This window comes from Polistes dominula, unplaced genomic scaffold (genome assembly GCF_049000335.1).
Source record: "Polistes dominula isolate Pdom_NZ unplaced genomic scaffold, Pdom_raw_medaka scaffold_35, whole genome shotgun sequence".
In the NCBI taxonomy this organism is placed as follows: Eukaryota; Metazoa; Arthropoda; class Insecta; order Hymenoptera; family Vespidae; genus Polistes; species Polistes dominula.
In genome coordinates, this window is record NW_028300968.1 from 1,114,029 (window position 1) to 1,135,450 (window position 21,422).

At 26.4% G+C, this 21,422-nt stretch overlaps 3 protein-coding genes across 11 annotated transcripts in view; 2 read left to right on the forward strand and 1 right to left on the reverse strand.

Moving 5' to 3' along the window:
- The first annotated feature begins 452 nt into the window (after positions 1-452).
- Positions 453-8,569, forward strand: LOC107073093 (uncharacterized). Of its 5 annotated transcripts, none has more exons than XM_089173280.1 (6): positions 538-645; positions 1,522-1,866; positions 2,031-2,358; positions 2,431-2,681; positions 2,792-2,941; positions 3,165-8,569. In XM_089173280.1, exons 3-6 carry the CDS (start codon positions 2,207-2,209, stop codon positions 8,159-8,161), a joined length of 5,550 nt encoding a protein of 1,849 aa, XP_089029406.1. In that variant the 5' UTR covers positions 538-645; positions 1,522-1,866; positions 2,031-2,206; the 3' UTR covers positions 8,162-8,569. The 5 variants fall into 5 exon arrangements, with proteins under 5 accessions (XP_015189025.2, XP_089029406.1, XP_015189026.2 ...); XM_015333540.2 differs by having other exon boundaries at positions 553-645; positions 1,522-1,562; XM_015333539.2 differs by lacking the exon at positions 1,522-1,866 and having other exon boundaries at positions 453-645.
- Positions 8,570-9,026: 457 nt separating this feature from the next.
- Positions 9,027-20,679, forward strand: LOC107073094 (uncharacterized). Of its 2 annotated transcripts, none has more exons than XM_089173281.1 (15): positions 9,027-9,868; positions 10,125-10,635; positions 10,717-11,338; positions 11,441-11,877; positions 11,953-12,166; positions 12,294-12,741; positions 12,837-13,133; positions 13,466-13,619; positions 13,709-13,950; positions 14,062-14,272; positions 14,649-15,019; positions 15,106-15,207; positions 15,302-15,486; positions 15,590-15,713; positions 15,793-20,679. In XM_089173281.1, the coding sequence occupies exons 2-15, from the start codon at positions 10,125-10,127 to the stop codon at positions 15,841-15,843; spliced, it is 3,969 nt and encodes a 1,322-aa protein (XP_089029407.1). In that variant the 5' UTR covers positions 9,027-9,868; the 3' UTR covers positions 15,844-20,679. The 2 variants fall into 2 exon arrangements, with proteins under 2 accessions (XP_089029407.1, XP_089029408.1); XM_089173282.1 differs by having other exon boundaries at positions 11,968-12,166.
- Sap47 (Synapse-associated protein 47kD) overlaps positions 17,746-21,422 on the reverse strand; it is a 53,714-nt gene continuing 50,037 nt past the window's right edge. For all 4 annotated transcript variants that reach the window (XM_089173286.1, XM_089173283.1, XM_089173284.1 and 1 more), the window contains one exon: positions 17,746-20,918. In XM_089173286.1, coding sequence (XP_089029412.1) covers positions 20,743-20,918 — 176 coding nt within the window. In that variant the 3' untranslated portion in view covers positions 17,746-20,742. The remainder of the gene's footprint in view (positions 20,919-21,422) is intronic.

Below are 21,422 nucleotides of genomic sequence, written 5' to 3' on the forward strand. Positions count from 1 at the left end.
AACATATATTACATATATATACATAATATATAAAATATTTTATATTTAATTAAATTACCATATTTTATAAATGTAGAAACATATATTTATTATTCCGTGTTTTTCTATATTTATTATCTAACAATTTAAAATCAACCAATCAGCATTCAGTTTTGTATAATCACTTTCTCATTGGTCAGCTACACATTACGCATTTCTGATAGGTATATAGTTACAACGTTTCACAAAACTATACATATTTAAAAAAAAAAATTGTAATAATTATATTTTCTTTTTAAAATGTTATAAATATATTAGTTATTTGTAAAGAAAATATTATTTCATAAGCATAAACGTTCGTGAACAATTATTGATTTTCGTATTCTTTCTGATCGAGAATTTCTAAATAGTATTAAAAGTATCAGCAAGGTGTCGTTAGTGGCGTTTTTTTTTTAAGCTAGTCGACAAAATATCATGCGGTACATCAGAAAAGTTTTTTTCAATTGGTTAACGTACTATTAAAAACACGTGTGTTCTTGCATCTTCTGAAATTTTTTATCTCTTTTTCACTAAACGTTTAATTATTAATAAAATTTTATTAAAATAATAATTATACAATGCCAGGATCTGTAAAAGATACCGAAGAGGATCTGGAGATAAAGAGTGGTTCGTATAATATATCTTTTTTCCTTTATCATGCACAAAACAATAGACCGGGTGTCAATTGCATATAACCGTTAAAATTTGTTCGACATTTTTGTTACCTGTACCTTTATCTCAACCTTTTCGCTCTTGTACCATTATAGTATTATATTATGTTTTGTAGGTTAGTATTTATAATTTTTTTTCTAGAAAATGACAAATATTTGATTATTATTTGTTTCATTAGAATTTTAACAATAACTTGTAATATTATAATAACAAGAGAAATTCTAATTATGACTTTTATATACATATTATAAAACATATATTACATACATATATATAATATTTTATATTTAATTATATTACCATATTTTATTAATATAGAAAGATGTATTTATTATTTCGTGTTATTCTAGTATAACCTAAATATTTAAAATCGACCAATCAGCATTTAGTTTTGTATAATCACTTTCTCATTGGTCAGCTACGCATTAGACATTGCTGATAGGTATATAGGTTACAATGTTTCACAATTCTATAAATATTTAAAAAACTGTAATAATTATGTCCTTTTTTTTAAAATGTGATAAATATATGAACTACTTGTAAAAAAAATTATTATTTCGTAGGCATAAACGTTCGTGAACAATTATTGATTTTCGCATTTTTTCTGATCGACAATTTACAAATGGTATTAAAAGTGACAGTAAGATGTCGTTAGTGACATTTTCTAAGTTAGACAATAAAATAACATACGATTCATCAGAAACGTATTTTCCATTGGTTAATGTACTGATAACATGTGTTTACTTGTTTTTTCTTAAATTTTATCACTGGTTCATTAAACGTTTAATTATCAGTGATATTTTATTAAAATAATATATCTCCAATGCCAAGGTCTGTAAAACATACCGAGGATGGTATTGGTTCGAAAATTGGTTCGTATGATATATCTTTTTTTCTTTATCATGCGCAAAACTATAGACCCGATCAACTTCATATAACCGTCAAAATTTGTTCGACCTTTCTTCTAACTTTGTCAACACAAATCCGTTATAGTTATATTCAAAGCGTACTTCGTAATATTAGCATTGTTTCACGTTAAAATGTTGACAATATAAATGTTTCTTTCATATTTTACATAATTAATTTGTTATCTTTTAATTAATATTACTTTTTGTGATTGGTTTATGTGATAACTTTCGAGAAGGCTTAAGTATTGAATCTGTTATTTTATAAAAAGTAATTGAATTATAAAAATTATTATTATTATTATTATTATTATTATTATTATTATTTGAGTGTATCTTATTTTATTATTTGAATAAATGATTGTTCTTGTTTCTTTTTCTTTTTTGTTGTAAAACGACATTTTGTTTGTTTGTTTGTTAATGTTTAAACGTTAGGTCGAAAGATCCGTTCAGGATTAGGAACTGTTGTAACGGATTCACCAGTTCGTCGCAGTACTAGAAATAAATTAGTTACAAAACAAGTTAGTTCTTCTTCGGATGAACCAACACCTGAAACTACACCGGGTACTCGTACTTTCCGTACTCGTGCAGGCACAGTAGACTCTAAGACAATGGATGTTCTAAAACGTTTGCGTTCGAGTAAAAATTCTACGGAAACAGATGCCGAACAATCTGCAGAAACACAACCAAAAATAATGACAAGAAGAAGTTTAGCAGCAGTGCTTGCTTCTGAAACACCAAAGGCTACTAATACACGAACTAAGTATGAATATATATGTATATTTTATAAAAATATGAAATGCATTTATGTTAATACCTTCATCGTGACTTGTAGACGTTTAACAAGGGCTGGATCAGAAACAAAATCTACACCTTTAAGATCAACTCGTAAAACACGAGCTAGTTCTGTGGGTCCTGAACCAACAGTTATAGAATCGGTTGATGAAATTCGAAATGAAAAAATGGATACACCAATAAAAGTAAAAAAAAGGGCATCGATATTACCATCTCAATCAACTGTTATAGAAGAAGAAGATAAAATTCCTGTAGTTGAATTAGAAAAAATGTTAATTGAAGTTGATGAAAGTTAGTGTTATTATTGTTTCTATATAGATTTATGTATGATTTCTAATTATTACAATTATAATGTTTTTTTTCTTTTTTTTTTTTTTTGTTTTCTCCGTTCATAATTATAGCATCTACAGAATTAGCTACAGTCAATGAAACAACGCCTGAAAAACTGAAATCACCTAAAAAACTGAAATCACCTAAAAATAAAAATCATGAGAAAATTGAGAGTATTGATGAAATGGATGAAATGAATGAAAAAAAGGATTCTAATTCTGGTAAGATTGATAATATAGTAATATGCTATATAAATTTTTATTTAGCTTTTTGTTTTTATAATGATGTTGTACTCTGTGTAATTATAAAAAAGAATATGTATTATTTATACTTGTGTATATTGATTTACAAAAAAGAATTTGTTTTTATATAATTTAAGGATTGTTTCCTATGTTTAACTTATATTCATTTGATTTTTATGATATACATTTGCATTGATACCAGATGAAGGACTAGTTGATGATTCTTCACAAAGTAATCGTACGGAAATCAGCGAAGCTAATAAAAAAGATGCAATCTCATTATCTGATAGAATGAGTATCTCAAAAGAAAGTGAATGTTCTGCTGTTGTATTAGTCAAAGATATTTCAAAAGATGATAATGCATTAAATGTTTCTATAGAGAAAGACAAAGGATTGAATACCAGTAATAAAGAAAATGAATTTTCTAATGTGAATAGTTCTATGTCGGAACAGAATAAAAGTATATTTAGTCCAAAAAGCATACGTAAAGAAACTTCTACCATTGTAATAGATACATCAATGAAAGAAGATGAAGATGTAAAAGTCAATGTAGAAAGCATTGATAATATAAAATTAATTGATTTCTCTTTAACAGAATCTTCAATGGATTCTAATAATATAGCAATAAGTAACAGTAAAGTTCACAATTTAGAGAAAGAAAATAAACGTGTATCCGTATCAAATACTGAAGAAATTTCATCGAATGAAAAAGAAGATGAGTCGAATATCGTATCACATAAAGTGTCAGTAAATGAAGAAGAAGAAAAAGATTCCATACCAAAGGAAAAGTCTAAAATAAATGATGATGATAATAGTAGTCAAAGTAAAACAATTATTGAAGATGAAGACAATTCAGGAAACATTATTGAGAAGAAAATTGATGTAAAGGAGACAAATAGCAAAGATGAAATTAAAGATAAAGCAAATGTATCTGTAAATTCAAAAGAGATTCTTACAGATACATCTGAAAAGAAGGATAATTCTAATAATGACGTTAATACAACTGAAGTATCAAATGTTAAGAATGATGAGAAAAAATGCGATGAAACTGCTGAAGTACCATCTACTAATAAAAATTCATCTTTTACTGAAAATGTTGAGTGCTCTACCAATGATAATCAAGATAATACGTCTTTTGGATCATCTATTGCTTTAGAACTGAGCAATGATTCAAGTAAAGATCCTTCCAATGATGCAAATTCATCTAAATGTTCATTAAAATTACGATCTTCTGAACATTCCAAATCTATTTCTGAGAAAAATGATTCTTCTATTATTATAGAGTCTCGTAAAACACCAGAAGCAAAGTTATCCGATAAAAAGAAATCTAAAATAAAATCATCATCAAATACACCAGTGGTGTCGGAAAAAGAATTATTGACTGAATCCAATAAATCAACAGAGAAGAAGAAAAAGAAGAAGAAGGAGACTGTTGTTGATGAACAAAATAATGAAGATAGTGATGAAAGTATTTCAATTATAAAGAAATTGTTCGAAGATACTCCTGCTGATAAATGGAAACAAAATAGTAAGAATGTTAATACTGAAACGGAAAATATTTCTGAACATTCAAAACCAATAAAAGTGGAAACTGATAGTGAAACAGACTGTGATCTCATTTTAGTAGATAAAAAAGCATGGTTAGCTGCAGAAAAATTAAAAGCCATCAAAAATAAAGAACAATTTGATTATGACTCTGACGATACGATTATATTAAAAACTGAAATAGATTATCTAAATGATAAATTGAGTAATAAGAATAACAAAGAATTGAAATCTAAGGATAATGATAGTGATTCTGAGACCATCAAAAAAAATACAAAAGAATCTAAAAACAGTTCCAAGCAGTTAAGTAAAGAAAAAGTACAGGATGAATTGGATGAAGTAGAAGAAAATGCAAATAAATCAATGAATAAATCGATTATTGATAAAAGTGATATGAATGTATCATCACATAATACGTCGAAGAAACAAAAATCGAAAGAAAAACGAAGAAGAAGCAGGTCTTCAAGTAATGTTAACAAAAGTGATCTTTCAATGTCGTTAGACGATCAATTGGAAGAAGAACCTAGTTCACTTTTATCCACTTCCAAAAAAGAAAAAGAATGTAATGAAGAATTATCTTTAACACAAAAAGTATCTGAAAATGTAGAAACTACAAGTAGGATGGTTGATGATGCCAATGAAATGGAAGAAAATCAATCACAAAGTAAACGTAGACGGTCGTCATTAGATAAAAAGCAAAAGAAAAATCGTTCTTTAAATAGTTCAATAAGTAAAACTAAAGAATCCAAATTGAAGTTGAGAAAACGTATTAGATTAAACGTTTCTTCGAGCGAGGATGAAGAAAATAATGACATTCCGGAATGCGATAAAAATGATGAACTTAATCAATCAAAATTAGGCAGTGAAAAAAAGAGATTTAATCCAAATTATTCTACAATGGTGCACATTGGTTCAGATTCTTCAGACTCTTGCGATGAAAATATGGATTCGAATAATAGAAAAAAGACTCCCAGAAGTCCTAATTTATCTGATGATAAAGAACAAAGTCAAGAGAGTAACGATAGTGATGATGCATCTGAAGGTAAATTTTCAGATATAAGTATAGACTCTGATGTTAGGGCCGAATACAATCTTGATGGTAAAACTATTGAAAAATTCTCAGATGATGATATACCGGGAGATGAATGTAGAGCATCGGAATCTGAATTTTCAGATCCTGATGATAATGGTTCAGATCTAGCAGATTTTGTTGTTGATGATGATGAAGTTGAGGAAGAGGAAGAGGAAGAGGAAGAGGCGGAGGAAGAGGGAGAAGGAGAGGAAGGGGAAGAGAAAGAAGAAGAGGAGAAGGAAGAAGGAGATGAAGATGAAAATGAAGGTGAAAGTAAAGAAATTAAAGATAAAGATAAAAAGAAAGATGAAAATGATGATGATGATGATGATGATGATGATGATGATGATGATAATGAAGAAGAAGAAGAAGTTGAAATTGAAATGAAAGTTATACAGCAGGAGGAAGACAAAGAAAATGAAAAAGAAAATACAAAGCTAATCGAACGTATGCAAAAAGAGATAGATAGCAAGAATACTACAATATCTATTGAAGAAGATGATAATAAAACAGATGAGGAGAAATCAATTAATAAAAAAGCATCTTCAAATAAAAAAATGAATACTTCTGATGTGAAAAGTGAAAAGAACAAGACGCCAAAGTCAAAAGTAAATAAACAAGTAAGCTTTTTAGAATTAGATAAAGATAAAATCGTATCTGATACTATATCGGAATTAAATTCTAGTAGTTCAGGAAAGAAACAAAATGAAACATTAAAAGAGAATAGTGAAGAAGTTACACAAGAAACACAAAATGATACAATATTAGTAAAAAAGAATAAAGAAGCAAATATCTCCTTAACATGCAGTACGCCTAAAATTGATGTCTCGTCAAAGCCAAAATTAAAACATAATATTTCTATAGAGGAAAACGATAAAACATGTAATGATGAAGTTTTAACAAATGAGGAACAAGAGAAAAAACAAACAGAAGATTCAACTGCAAATAATTCTGAAATAAATACATCAACAATGAGCAATTCTTCAAAATCTAATAAGAAAAAATGGAAACGTCATATACCAAGTAATAAAACAGGTGATGAGCTTATAGCAGATGTTATAGAATATGTTAGCGTTGCACCAATTCCAGAAATGTTAGTATCTGAGACCTATTTGGATGATCCAGTAGTACCATACGAAACACCATGTACCAGCAGCTTACATGAAAGTATTACTAGTTTAGGAAATAAGGAAAACTCCTTTAAAACAACTAATGATAATGACAATGAACATCAACAAAATACTGTAGAAAAAGATACAAATGATCAAACTATTAGTGCAGATGTTATTGAGCAACAAGAATCAGACTTGTCTGCATCGACTAAAAGGAAGAGGAAAAGATCTGCAGAAATGATTGATGATAATCAAACTGATATGAAAACAAAGAAAAAGAGTAAAAAAGTGGATAAATGTACCACTGAATCAGACAAAAATAATCAAAATGAACTTGAAATGGATGATAGGAACAAAACAAAGGCAAATAAGAAGAATAAAAAAGGTGAAAATACTAAGACAGAATTGGAAAAAGCAGATGATACTACTACTACTACTACTACTACTACGATGAAAAAGAAAAATGTAGATAAAAATGAAAAAATGGACATTGTATGTAGTAATAATGAAAGTAAGAACAAGAAAGATAAAACAAAAAATAAATCTAAGAAAAATCTAAAAAATCAGGATAAGAGTAATGAAAAGCCGTTTATGAGTGACGTAAAGAATAATGACGAAGTAGAAAAAATACCTAATAAAAAGAAAACAACGAAGGTAGTAGCATCATCAGAACTTCTTCCAGCAATGCAAGTAAAGAAAAAATCCAAAAAATCATTACAAAAGAATGTTGTAAGTTCAAATACAGAAGATTCAATAGAAAAACAAACGAATAAACAATTTACTATTAAAAAGCATGAAATTATAAAAGCTGTCAGGCTTGCACTTGAAGAAACAAAAGCTAACTTAGCTTTAAAGGATAGTAAAAAAATTAATCAAAAAGATCAGTCACCGAAACGAGTACAAGGACAGAAAAAAGAAGTTAAAGTAAAGAAAGAAGATCAAATAATAAACAAGAACACTAGACGAGGAATTAAACGATTGTCAAATGATGCTATAGAAAATCTTTCAGATATATTAGCCAATCCTTCTAAAAAGCCAAAATTAATAAACAAATCTGTGCAACAAGTTGACAAATCACAAGTATCTATATCGAAAAATGCATTTAGAATAAGCCCTATTTCTAAAGAAAAAAGGATGGCTATTTCTAAGTCTGGTAGTACAGGAAATTCTTTTAAAAAGCGAAAATTAATAAACAAATCTGTGCAGCAAGTTGAAAAATCGCAATCATCTGTACCGAAAAATGCATTTAGAATAAGCCCTATTTCAAAAGAAAGGAAGACTGTTTCAAAGTCTGGTAGTACTGCTAAATTTCATGTTGTTAATTTAAAAAAATCTAAAGAACAATTAAAAAATGTTTCTTCTACTGCAGTTACTTTTAGAAATAAGATGTTGAATAGAAATCCACGATGTTCAAGTACTTGCTATATAACGTACCTTCAGAAACTAAAAGCAGCTAAGAAAGATAAATAAAATCATTTCCATCAACAAAATATTATTTTAATTAATAGTTTAAAATATAATAATTGTTCATTTTGCACATTTTTACGCTTTTTTTCTTTGGATAAAATTTATTGCTTTTAATATGAACATTATCATAATAGTAATATTACATGTTTTAGAGAAATACATAATTCCATGTTTTAGACATACATCATAGAATACATGATTCTACTTCAGTTATTTTGTTTTATATCCCGACAATACAATAGAGTTTAGTTTTATTAAATAAATTGTAGATTTGTTCGCATATTTTCATTTTGTTCATTCTCAAATGTGCTCATTGTTATGTGTTATTTTGTATATTGCTACATTTAAAAAGTATATTGTATCATTATAATTATAATATTAAGTGTAATTCAATAAAAAATAAAAAAAAGATTGTTCCAATATTTTTTTTTCATCAAATAAACCAAAATATAAAATAATAAAATAAAAAATGAATAATAATTGTATATATATATATATACATACATACATACAATTATTATTTATATATATAACTGTAAATTTATTATTTATTAAAAAAGACTTCACTCTTCCACTTTTCCTCATAGATGTATGTAATTTTCTATTGCATTTTTTTTTTTATAAATCGCTTGTAAAACTATTCAAAAATATGCTCCTAAAATTATAAGTCAAAGTTCTAATTCGTCCAAAAGTTATAAGTAATTAATCTGTTAACCGGGCGGGACGTATAAATACGTCAAACGTATTGCTTGAAAGTTAAAGGTACAAACCTCTTTGTACTTTATGTATAAATAAACGAAAAAATATATATTTCATAATCTTTTAATTTTTTTTAAGCATAAATAATAATACATAAATTAATATAAAAAATAAATAAATAATAAAAAGAGCTACGTATTTAAAAAGGGAATTCCCCAGGATAATAGGTTAAGTGACCACGTGGTATGTAATACATACTGCTCAGTCAACAACAATGCGCGGGAATTGATATCTCTGTTACTTTTCGAGGAATATCTTTGAAAATATCAGTATATATTATCGAATATATTTGTAAAATGACCTCACGATATCAATAAATTATATAAATTCTTTATGCATTAAAAAAATTCATGAAAATCGTTGTAAAAATGTCATCCAACAGGTGCCTCCCCTAAAATGTTACTATACTGTCTCTAGTTACTTATTTTTGAAGATATATCATGAATTATTATTTAACATATTATTTTTTTAAAAACAACTGCAGTAAAAGAAACAATTGTTAATTTGTATTTTTTTTAATTTGCAATTTATATTTATATTTATCTTATAAGAAATAGAAATAATAAATCAAAGAAAAGTGATTGGTAGTTGTATTACGATTCTTGCATATTTTCGGCTTTCTGATTGGTTCTCACTTTTGTATGTATTCATTCCAAAGAAATGATTGGTCGAATAAATAGAAACAAACGAAGTAATACTAGAGGGAGCTACACGATTTTTCTACCAATCAGAATGAATTGTATTATTGTTGTGGGATGTTTGAAATAAAGCAAAAACCGTTTGATGCTACAGTTAAAAGACGTTTTACGAAGAGAGAAGAAATATCAAGACTGTTTACCCGCTTAAAACTCGCATGAATTTGCTTCGTAGATTTCTAACAATAAGCAATAATTCTTATTTAGTGAAAAAAAGATAGATATGATATAGAAGTAAATATTATATTTAACAAAGGTAATTGTTTAGTTAATAACACAAATAATTTGAATTTTGTGTGCTTACAATTTGTATTAGGAAATGATGTTGATTCTTTGTGTTTCCATTTCTATATTTTTATTTTATTTCAAACATATTAATGGCCTTTTCATTCATTAAATTAATTTTATATCCTATATATATATATTTTGGGGGGAATTAAAGCATATGATATAAATGTTTAATAAAAACATGATATATATATATATATATATATATATTTTTATTTGTGTAGATGAATAGTGCATTAGATACAATAGGACTATCTGACAAAAATCATACACGTGAAGAAATGTCGTATTTATTTGGTAGAGATCCTAGTATTTTAGCATACGGACAGAGACCATGTCCATCTCAAGAGACAAAGAAAAATTTATTTTCTGAATATGAAATAGAAGAATCAAGTTCAGCAGAAAACACACAATCCTCAATTCCTGATTTGCAGGCTTTAAAAACACTTAAAGTTTATTTACGTTTAAAGCCATTTCCAAGAAAAATTAAATTATTACCTGAACAAGAAGACGCTTATAAAATAATTAATTCAACTACTTTGGTAACTAAGTTGCCTTATTTAGAAAATAACAGTAGTTTTGCAAGAGCTAAAAATAGTGATATAGCATGTAGAACTTATACATTTACTCAAACATTTGGACCAGAAACAACGCAATTACAATTATTTGATCAAGTGATTAAACAACAAATGATAGATTTCTTAGCGGGACAAAGCTGCAATGTGATGACTTATGGTAAGCCATAAATATTTCAAATTCTTATTTGCATTTTTGTACAAAATATTTTATCTTAACAACAAAATCATGTTTCTATAGGTACAACTAATTCTGGAAAGTCACATACATTGCAAGGATCAATCACATCACCTGGGATCATACCACGTGCCTTAGAATTTGTATTTTCTATTATTACACCAAAATCTATACCTTCTTTTAAACCTGTATACCATAGCGATGCAATATTTCTTAATTCTCTTGAACGAGCTCAAGAATTAGAAGCTAAAACTAAATTGTTAAGTTTCAGTTCGGTAGATAAAAATCAATATATTAATACTTATAAACAAATGCAAAAAATCTTACAAGAAGAATCACCATTGAGAACTAGCGAATGCACAGATGCTCATTATTCAGTATGGGTATCTTTTGCTGAGATATATAATGAAACTATATATGATCTTTTAACTGTTGATTGTCAAAAAAAGAAAGTACCATTAAAATTGGCAACTGATAATCATGGTAGAGCATTCATCAAAGGTTTAAATTCTGTTTATGTTAATTCTGGTGCTGAAGCCTATCAAGTTTTAATGGCTGGCCAATATAATTTAAAAGTTGCTGCAACAGCTTTAAATGCAAGAAGCTCTAGATCTCATTGCATATTTACTATCAAATTATTAAAGTATTATTCTGACAATCTATCTGATTCAGTAGGTTTAAGCACGTATGTATTTTAACATTTTATACTTGATTGAATTTGAATATGAAATTATTCGTCATGAAGGTTTTTCTTATTTTTCTTTTTTTTTCTTTCTTTCTCAAACAGATTTTCCTTTTGTGATTTGGCTGGTTCTGAACGTTTGAAAAAGACATTGAATATTGGTGATAGATTAAAAGAAGCTCAAAATATTAATACAAGTCTGTTAGTCTTTGGGAAATGTTTAAAGTCAATTTACGATTCTCAATTATCAAAATTAAAAAGTGAACCTGTCATTGGACCATTCAGGGAATCCAAGTTAACAAGATTATATCAAAGAGCATTATCAGGGAGAGAACATATTGCATTAATTGTTAATGTCAATCCTTTGCCAAATCTTTATGTAGAGACGCAAAATGTATTGAATTTTGCAGCAATTGCTAAGAAAATTGTCATAGAACCTAAAGTCAAAGAAAAAAGAAAGGTTCATTCAAGATTTTCTAAATTGGTTCATAAAAGTATACGAACTGTAACTAATTGGGACGCTGTAACTTTGGAAAGTACAGGTAACAATATAATATGTATTATTTTTAACTAAATCATTTGTTTATGTTGGATAGATACCATTTGATTTTTAATAGATTGGTTAAATGCAGATGCAGATACTGAGATAGAGACGGATGACATTAAGTTTATTTCTTCTGAGGAATATGAAAATTTATTATTAACAAATCAACAATTGAGAAAGGAGATTACGAATTTAAAAAATATGGCATTAACTCGTGACTTTGAAATTCGACAGGAAATGGTGGACACTTATACTGCCATCATAAAGAAACTTGAAAATGATTGGAAGTATGTATTCATAGTTTTGTTATTTTTTATTTTTTATTTTTACTTGGAACTTTGGTCGTCCGGGATAAAACTTTTGAGCGGGTCAACAACTTGCTGACAATTTTATTATATTTATAATAATTTATAGGGCTCGTATAAGAGATGTTGAAGAACAACAAGAAGATACATTGCAGTGGTCAATTAAACAAGTTGAAGAATTTTATAAACAAAAGATTAAGTTGAATAGTCGAAAAAGGGCACGATCTGTGGAATATGATGATGATGATGATGATGATAATGATGATGATATTAATAGAAATTCGAAAGATATTAAAGAATTGGAATATGAAATATCTCGTTTAAATACTAAATTAGGATCTATGCAAAATACTATTCAAGAATTGAAAAAACATAATCAAAATTTGAACGTAGACAAACATAAAGTTGAATTTGAATTGAGCTTAGCTAAGGAAGAATTAAAATATACCAAATCTTTATTGGATGCTGCTCAAAAAGATTTATGTAACGATGAAGAGACAGAACATTTTATAGAAGAGATTAAATTACAATTGTCTGCTAAAGAAAATCATGTTAAGGTAATTATTTTGACTGTAACATTTTGTAGTAGTCATAATTAAAAAAAAAAAAAAAGTAATTACATCGATTGATTGATTGATTTATAATATTTTAGAAACTTAAAGAATTTTTGAACGAAGCAAAAGAGGAATATATTGTTATTACAAATGATGCTCGAGAGAAAGAAAATCAAATTAAAGAACAAGAAGAAATAATAATAGAATATGAAGATAAGATGGACGATATGCAAGAACAAATTGATCGTACTAATTATTGTCTATCAGAACAAGCTAAAACGATTGAAAAATTAGAAGAGAATAATCAAACGATGGCTGATAGAATAATTGAATTGGAAAATATGTTGGAATTGATGAACGTTGAAAACAATGAAGATATTTCTTGCAAATTGGAAGTATGTCGTTTATATATTAGGGGTGATTTAGAAAGTCGTTTTTCATTTTTCTTTTGTAAAAATGATGATAAGATAATTTTTGCTTCGAGATTAAACTTAAAGCTTTCAAGTGATCATAAATAAGTTGAATTTGATCAATTTAATTTGTCATTGATCTCATGTGTTATTATTTGTCGATTTGCATCAATTAATGCCATTTATTGCTTCAGCAAAAAAAAAAACGAAACGACTTTGTGAACAACCACTTAAATATATTTCTTTTTAATTTATAAGAAGTTTTGAAATGTTTTATTACAATTATTTTCATATTTTATATATCTTCTTTTGTGAAGACTTTAAATCAGTCAGAGGAAAATAAAAGAAGCAATTTTTCTGCGGATGTAATTGTAAAAACAGAATTATGTGAGGAAGATGTAATACAATCGAAAGATAAATTAACTAATTTGGATACAAATGAAGAAATATTTGAAGAAAAAATAATAATTGGTATGTGAGATTATTATTTGATTATAAAATATATATATATAATTTAGCTTTTAAAATACAAATATTTGAATATAAAATGAATCTTACAGAATCCGAAGAAAAATTAACACCGTCGAATTGTGATGAAGAAGAATCAACATCGAAGGAAGATAAAAGTTGTCAAACTATTACATTACTCACGCAAGAAGTGATTTTACAAACTAGTATTTTAGAAAATGATGTGAAAAATATATCCATTCAAACAATTGATGATATGAATTATGAAACAAGGGAAAAGGAATATAAAGAATTACAAATGAAATTTAACGAAATAGAAACTGAATACAAAGAGGTACATCTGTTGTAAATATTAACGTAAACATAAATGTGTGATATTTTTATCTTTCATTCTAAAAAAAAAAAACAAACAATTTATCATTCGTTATTATTTATCTTTTTAAAGAAATTAGGAAACGATCTTCTAGTTATAGAAGAATTGCAAGAGAAGATTTCTAAAATGGATATTGATTTAAGTGCAAAGCAAAAAGAAAAAACAGCACTTGAGGCATTGGTAGAAGAAAATGTGAAACAACAGGAAATTTTGCAAAAAAAGTTAGTTGAATCGAATAAAAAAGAAAAAGAGAAGGATGATGAAATATTAGCTATTCAAAAAGGTTTGTGATTTTGTTGATGTTATTAAAAAAAAAACAAACATTTTGAAATATGTATCTTAAATATAAAGTATATTTTTTGTTAATAATAATAAATTGTGTAATAATGTTTTCTTTTTTTTTAAATAAAATGTTGTTAGTCTAGTATTTGCATATGTTTTCTAAATATTGTATTCTCAATGTATACATCGGAAAATTGCAATTATTTATATTTTTGAATAAACATTCTCCCATGAATGTGGAGTTAATTGATTTTTTTATTTTTTGGTTAGACACGACATTCAAATTGTGTTAAAAATGAAAAATATATATATTATATATTATATTATATTATTATTATTTTTAAATATATATAATTATATAAACGTATTTTTAACAGAATTGAAACGAGTGATACAATTAAAAGATGACGAAGAAAAATCAATGGAAAAAGAATTGAAGAGTACATTGAAAATTTTGGATGATACCAAATTAGAATTGTCCTGTAAACAAAGGGATTTGAATATTTTAGAATCACGTATGGGTTCTTTAGAAAAAGTCATGAAAGTATTAGAAAGTGTTAAAAAGGAAAGAGACGAACAATATACCGAAATAAATCAATTGCAAAAATATAATGATATGTTCAGACGAGATTTGGCAAATAAGGAATATGAAATGAGAGAATTTCAAAAGAACAGGGATGAAACTGTGGAGAAATATGAGGATATGGTTAAATCGTTACAAGATGAAATGGAAAAACATAAACGCGAAGTTGTATTTTTTCCTTTTTTTTTTTTTATATTTTGAAATTAATTTGTTATAATAGTATTTTTTACTAATCAATGTATCATTTACAGATTGCGACATTTCAAAAGATGTTATTTAGACAAACAACTCCAACATCGAGTAAGGATGAAATTAAAAAATTACAAACTCGTATTGATTCATTACAAAAAATGGTTCGTATTATTATTATTTGTTGTATAATATATGATGTTTTTCACGAAACAAAGAAACAATTGTTACTATAATTAATCTCCATTTTCTATGTAGGTACAAAATAATAGTGAATCGAAAAAATCAAAAGCTAATGAAGAAAGCAATGCGGAAAGTGAAACAATGACAGTTGAATATTCTACAAAAAGGAGAGGTAGACCTCCGATGAATGAAAATTTACGAAAAGAAACTCCGGTAACAGCTCAATCCGAAGTGATTGATTTATCTGGTTCAGAATCTGGGTGAGTGTTGATTATTTTAATGACGATACATTGTGTCAATGTCAAATGATATGATACACATTTGTAAATTATTATTAACATTTTCTTTTTTTTTTTTTTGTAGTAAACATTATGCAAAACCTGAACCACCGAGTAGTGAGAAGCCTGAAAGGAAACGTGCCACACGTAAAAAGAAATTGTTCGTAATGAATGACGAATCAATGCAAGATATTGAACCTTTGGAAATTGTGAGTAATAGTTTTGAGTGATTATTAAGTGATTTAATTTTGTTATTTTTTGTTGTCTTTTTTTTTGTTTTTTTTGTAGAAATCTACTCCATCCGTACCAACTCGTAGTTTAAGAAGTAGAAGAAAGTAAGTTTTTTGGGTAATGTACATAATGAAATATTTGTAAAACCAATGGATTTTTCAATAATCTTTTTAAAACTGAACAATTTTTTAGTAAGTATTATTAATTTACTCCAATTTTTTTTTCTCTTGTGCTAATTATAATTCACTTAATTAAAATAAGAAGAAGAAGAAGAAGAAGAAGAATATACAGATGAATTGTAAATATTGTATATAGATAATACCAAAGTATTCATATAATTATTATTTTTTTTATTATCAAACTTTTTAAATATAATAGACGCATATTTTTTTATATTGAAATATATAATTGTAGTATAATATACTATAACATTAATCCTTAAAGTGCACAATTTGGTGTTTGACACCCCAACAAATCGTTGATCTCTCGAAGACGATACTGAATTCGAAAAAATGGGTTACTTGTTGTTAATTCAGATCTAGTGTTAATTCAAATGGGTATATAAAACCTATTCTATTTTGAAAAAGATGTATCAAAGTACTTTGAACAAAATTCCGAAGTTTAAATATTAAATAGCGACTTCAGGAGACACGTTCAAACACATTGGGGTGTCAAACACTTACAATACACTTAAACGTAATTTTTACCAATTGTGCACTTTAAGGGTTAATACCCATGATATTTTTCAATAATAATATTAATAAATTAGCATTGTTTAAACATTTTATTTTTTATACTACTACTACTACTACTATAAGAATTTATCTATATACACATATTTGTAATTTCACAAAAAAAGACAAAGTCAAACAAATAAAATAATATGGGGACAAATTTTCTGACACATACTTAAAGAAAAAAAAAAAAGAAAAAAAAATAAAATTGTGCCAAAAAAAATGTTTGTTTTTTTATCCATTGATATTATTGTAGACATTAAAAAAAATGTTTACAAAATGATTGAATAATGTCTAGATTTAATTAAGTCACATTATAAACAACTTTAGAATAATAAATCCTTCATTGAAATTAATTTGTAATATTTTAAATTGAATTGAATTGAATTGAATTGAATTGAATTAATGTAAGAATGTACATTATGATGATGACAAAAAAATTAACTCGTGTACATATTTTTATCAATTTCGTTAAAAAAAAATAAGAAAAAAACGAAACAGACTTCTTATAATGGAAATTCAAAAATAGTTATGACAAAATCTTTTAATTGGTTTTGAATATAATAATAGTTCTTTTCTGTATTAACCTTTGCTTACTACCCTTCCTAGAGTAACACGCTTATTACACATGTTGGGTGAGCGGCCATTAAAGTATTAATATAACTAAGGAAAGATTATATTTTTTTAATACGATTTTGATACAATATGATAAAATAATATTTAAATCAAACAAAAATAGTATTGTAATGTTTTCAATAAATACGTATAATTATACAAACCTTTTATATAATAATAATAATAATAATAATAATAATAATTTCAGGAATAATCATGGAAGAGTAAACAAATGAATAATAGTACAATAGTATAGTTAGGATGTTTTATTTCATTTATGTATAATTATAAAAACCTTTTATGTAATAACTAAGGGTGTCCCACCACGCAGTGCTGTGGCTTACAATCAGTCCGATACACGAATTGCCTTATACCGCCATCTGTTTGAATTTTCTCGAACTAACGAAGATAATCATGACTCTTTGTTAATAAACAAATAATATTGCGATTATAAATTGAGATATAAACAATCCTATCTTTCAAGTTGGATGAAACTGCACACAGTGTGTAAAATTTGATTAAAATTGGTTCAGTAGTTTAGGAGTACATTGCGAACAAACAACGTGACACGTAATTTATATATATATTAAGATAAGAAGAAGAAAGATAATTGAAGGAATAATCACAAGGAAGAGTAAACAAATGAATAATAATACAATAGTATAGTTTTAGGATGTTTTATTTCTTACGATGTACACGACTTTTGTTGTTACATTCTCGCAATTATATTAATAATGTTTCCATAGTTCTGTATATTTTATGCTTGCGCCATTATATTTTCATTAATATTCATTATATATTATCATACTTTCAATGGAGTCAACAACATATATATATTTATTTATATGTATATATGTATATATTTATAATAGCTATCGGGTGTTTTATTTTTTTTTTATTTTTTGTATGCTCGTGTTTTATGAGTGAATGCACTGTTTTAACCGTAAGATAGCTTTATTATACAATTCACATTCATTTTATTGTATTTTATTTTATTTTTATTTTTATTTATTTTTTTCTTTTCTTTTTTTTTGTTTGTTTGTTTGTTTGTTTTGTTAATTAGGGGGTTGCCGAAGTACACCTTCACACTTTTTGGCCATTACAAGATTTTTTCTTCTTGATTTTTTTCTGTCTCTCTTTCTCTCTTTCTCATATTTTTCTTTTTTTTTTTTTATACACAGAGATTAAAAAGCGTTCGTTCGAAGAGAACCCATCATCATCATCATCATCATCATCATCATCATCTTTCATTCTTAACAAAAGTTATTAATTATTGCAATTTTTGTGTTTTCTTTTAACAAGAACACAACCGTTTGTGTTTAGGAAAAGAAGAAGAAGAAGAAAAAAAAGAACAAAATTCATAATTTGGAAATAAAATAAACAGAGAGTTTCTTTTCTAACATTACACATACTTAACTATATATATACATTTATATATATGTATATATATATCATTAAAATATTATCAGACCTTAGGCCAAATTAATTACAAATGTAATTAAATTTTGTTTTTTTTTTTTTTTGTATTTTTGTATTTTTTTAATATCATACCTGTTGTATGCACGTTGAGAGAGAGATAGAGAGAGAGAAAGAGAGAGATAGAGAGAGAAATAGAAAGAGAGTTAAGAAATTTTCCAATTAAAAAAAAAAGTGTTTTTTTTCTTCCCCCTCTCCTCTCCTACTTCTTCTCTTTGTCCATTTTCTTTTATCATTCATAAACAATTTTTGTCTTTTTTTTTCTTCTTTTTACAAACAATAAATAATGATTATTTGATAAAGTATTAATAATAATAATAATAAAAGAAATTAAAAATATTAGATACAATTGATAATTAAATATGAAATATTATTCATATGTGTCTCGTGTGGGTTTTTTCTTTTCTTTTCTTTTTTTTGTTGTCTCCATCTTGTTTTACAAACACTTATAATATAAATGATTTACATTCGGATTAATTTCAAATGATTTTAATACAGTATTATATTGGAGAATAATGTTAGAGAGAGACAAATGTTGTAATATTTTTTACTTTTTAATATTATTATTGTTATTCTATTTTATATTATTATAAAAACAATTCAACATTTATTTTTATATCCAATTAAAATGAAAACATTGTAAAATTTAATTCTATTTTAACACTAAACGTTCATTTTTTTTTTTATTGTTGATGGTTCAATGATTGATTTGAAATTTTTTCATTAAAATTCAAACAATTTTGTTGTTTTTCTTCTTTTTTTTGGGGGGGGGGGGGATGTTTTCTCTCTCATTCATTATTTATAATTATAATTATTAATACACTTTAATGGCCGCTCAATACCAACATGTGTGTCCATAGTTGGAACACACACAAACACACACACACAATTTTTGTTAACAATTGACACAATTCTATATTAGTGGTGTTAGTTTGATTTATTTTCACAAAAATGTTCATCCTCATTCATCGTTTTATTACGTATATATTTATTATGTCGGATTATAATATTAAAAAAAAAAAAAAAAAAAGAAAGTTTGATTAACAAATTTAATAAATAATTGAATGATTTCAATTGAATGCCCAATATGGCGTTCAATTGAACGCCATATTTGTTTTTCATATTAACTCATCATGTATTCCAATTTTTTTTTTAACTTTTTTCTTCATTATATGTAAAATTTAATAAGAGATAACGTTCTTTTTCTTCTTTTTTTTTTATTTATTTATATAAATAACAAAACTAATTTAATAATAACATAAAATAAAATAAAATAAAATGAATTGTTTCGTCGTCGTCGTCGTCGTCTTCATCTTGTTCGAGGATCACAAATGGGGGCGGTTTTTTGGTTTGAAATGTGTTGTCGTCGTTTAGGATGAAATTAAATCAATTAATAAAATAAAAGAGAAATTTTGTTACTCTTTCTCTCTCTCACACACATACACACATATACAATTTAACTTTTACAATTTGTAAATAGTCATCACATGCTCACAATCAGTCTCTCTTTCTTTCTTTCTTTTTTATTTTTGTTTCTCTGTTCATTCTCTCTGCTTGAACTTTGAGATTAAAAATCAAATCTAATATTATAAACAATATAATAAATGTTAATAACAATTTGTGGCGACGTTATCGATCAATTCACATTTTTTTGGAATATATGTTTCCTCTTTTTTTTTTTTATAATAAAATATGGAATAGAAGATCGATTTCGAATCGTTTGAATAAATCGTTCACATATTTTGTAATCCCTTGATACAATTGCCATAATTGATACATTTGTATTATTATTATTATTATTATTATTATTATTATTAATGATAATATTATTAATATAATTATAATAACAATATAAACCTAACCCCTTTTTCATAATAATAACGCGTTTTAAATAAATTAGGTTAGAAAGTAAATCACTGCTGATTATAAAAAGCCATCTATCGGCAAAATCCGCAATCATTTATTTGCCAACCTACTATTTTATTTAAATAGAAAAAACGATTGAAAAAAAAAAAAAGGAAAATAATATATAGACAAACAATTATTTCAATTATTTCAATTATATCAATTATTTCTTCTTTTTTTTAAATATATATATATATAAAAAAACAAATATATATATATTTGATCAATAGCACACAAAGGAATCATCATCATCATCATCATCATCATCATGAGGATTTCAACCAGTAACAGAGAAAGTCTTCTCGTCGTCGTTGAGTATCTCGTCGATCTGCTTTACCCAGTCCTCCTTATCACCGATAACGTCGTTTATCAAGGCGTTGTTCTTATCCTGGCCACTCGAGACAAATTCGTAATCCTTCAGCTCGGCTTCCAATTCACGTTCCCAATCTTCTTCTGCGGAGAGAGTCACAAGGAGCGTTGGTAGCTGCTATTTTAGCCAATTGGGCTAATGGTTTTGTTGGACTTGTGTATGCATGTGTATGTATCTGTGTATTCTGGTATCGTATGACGTATATATACATGTAACATATATATATATACGTGTCTCATTCAATTAAATGTTTCATTTTATTTGTTCATTTTATTTGTTCATTTTACGTAAGCGTAAAAAATTAATTGTTATTTTTTTTCTTACGCTTACGTGTAACATTTGTTTTGTTCCACCTCCATGTTATGTGTAAGTGTGTATGTGTATGTGTATGTGTGAGAGATTAAAAAGGAATAGAAAAGATACTAGGGTACGTGTGTGTTGGTGATGTGTGTCTTCTTTTGTGTGTGTTTTTGTGTATGTGTAGTGTAGGTTTAGAGAAGAAGATATAAGGGTGGTTATGTGTGTATTTAAATGCGGGGTTTTATAAGATCAATAATAAGAACTTAAATTCACGATAAGGGAATGAT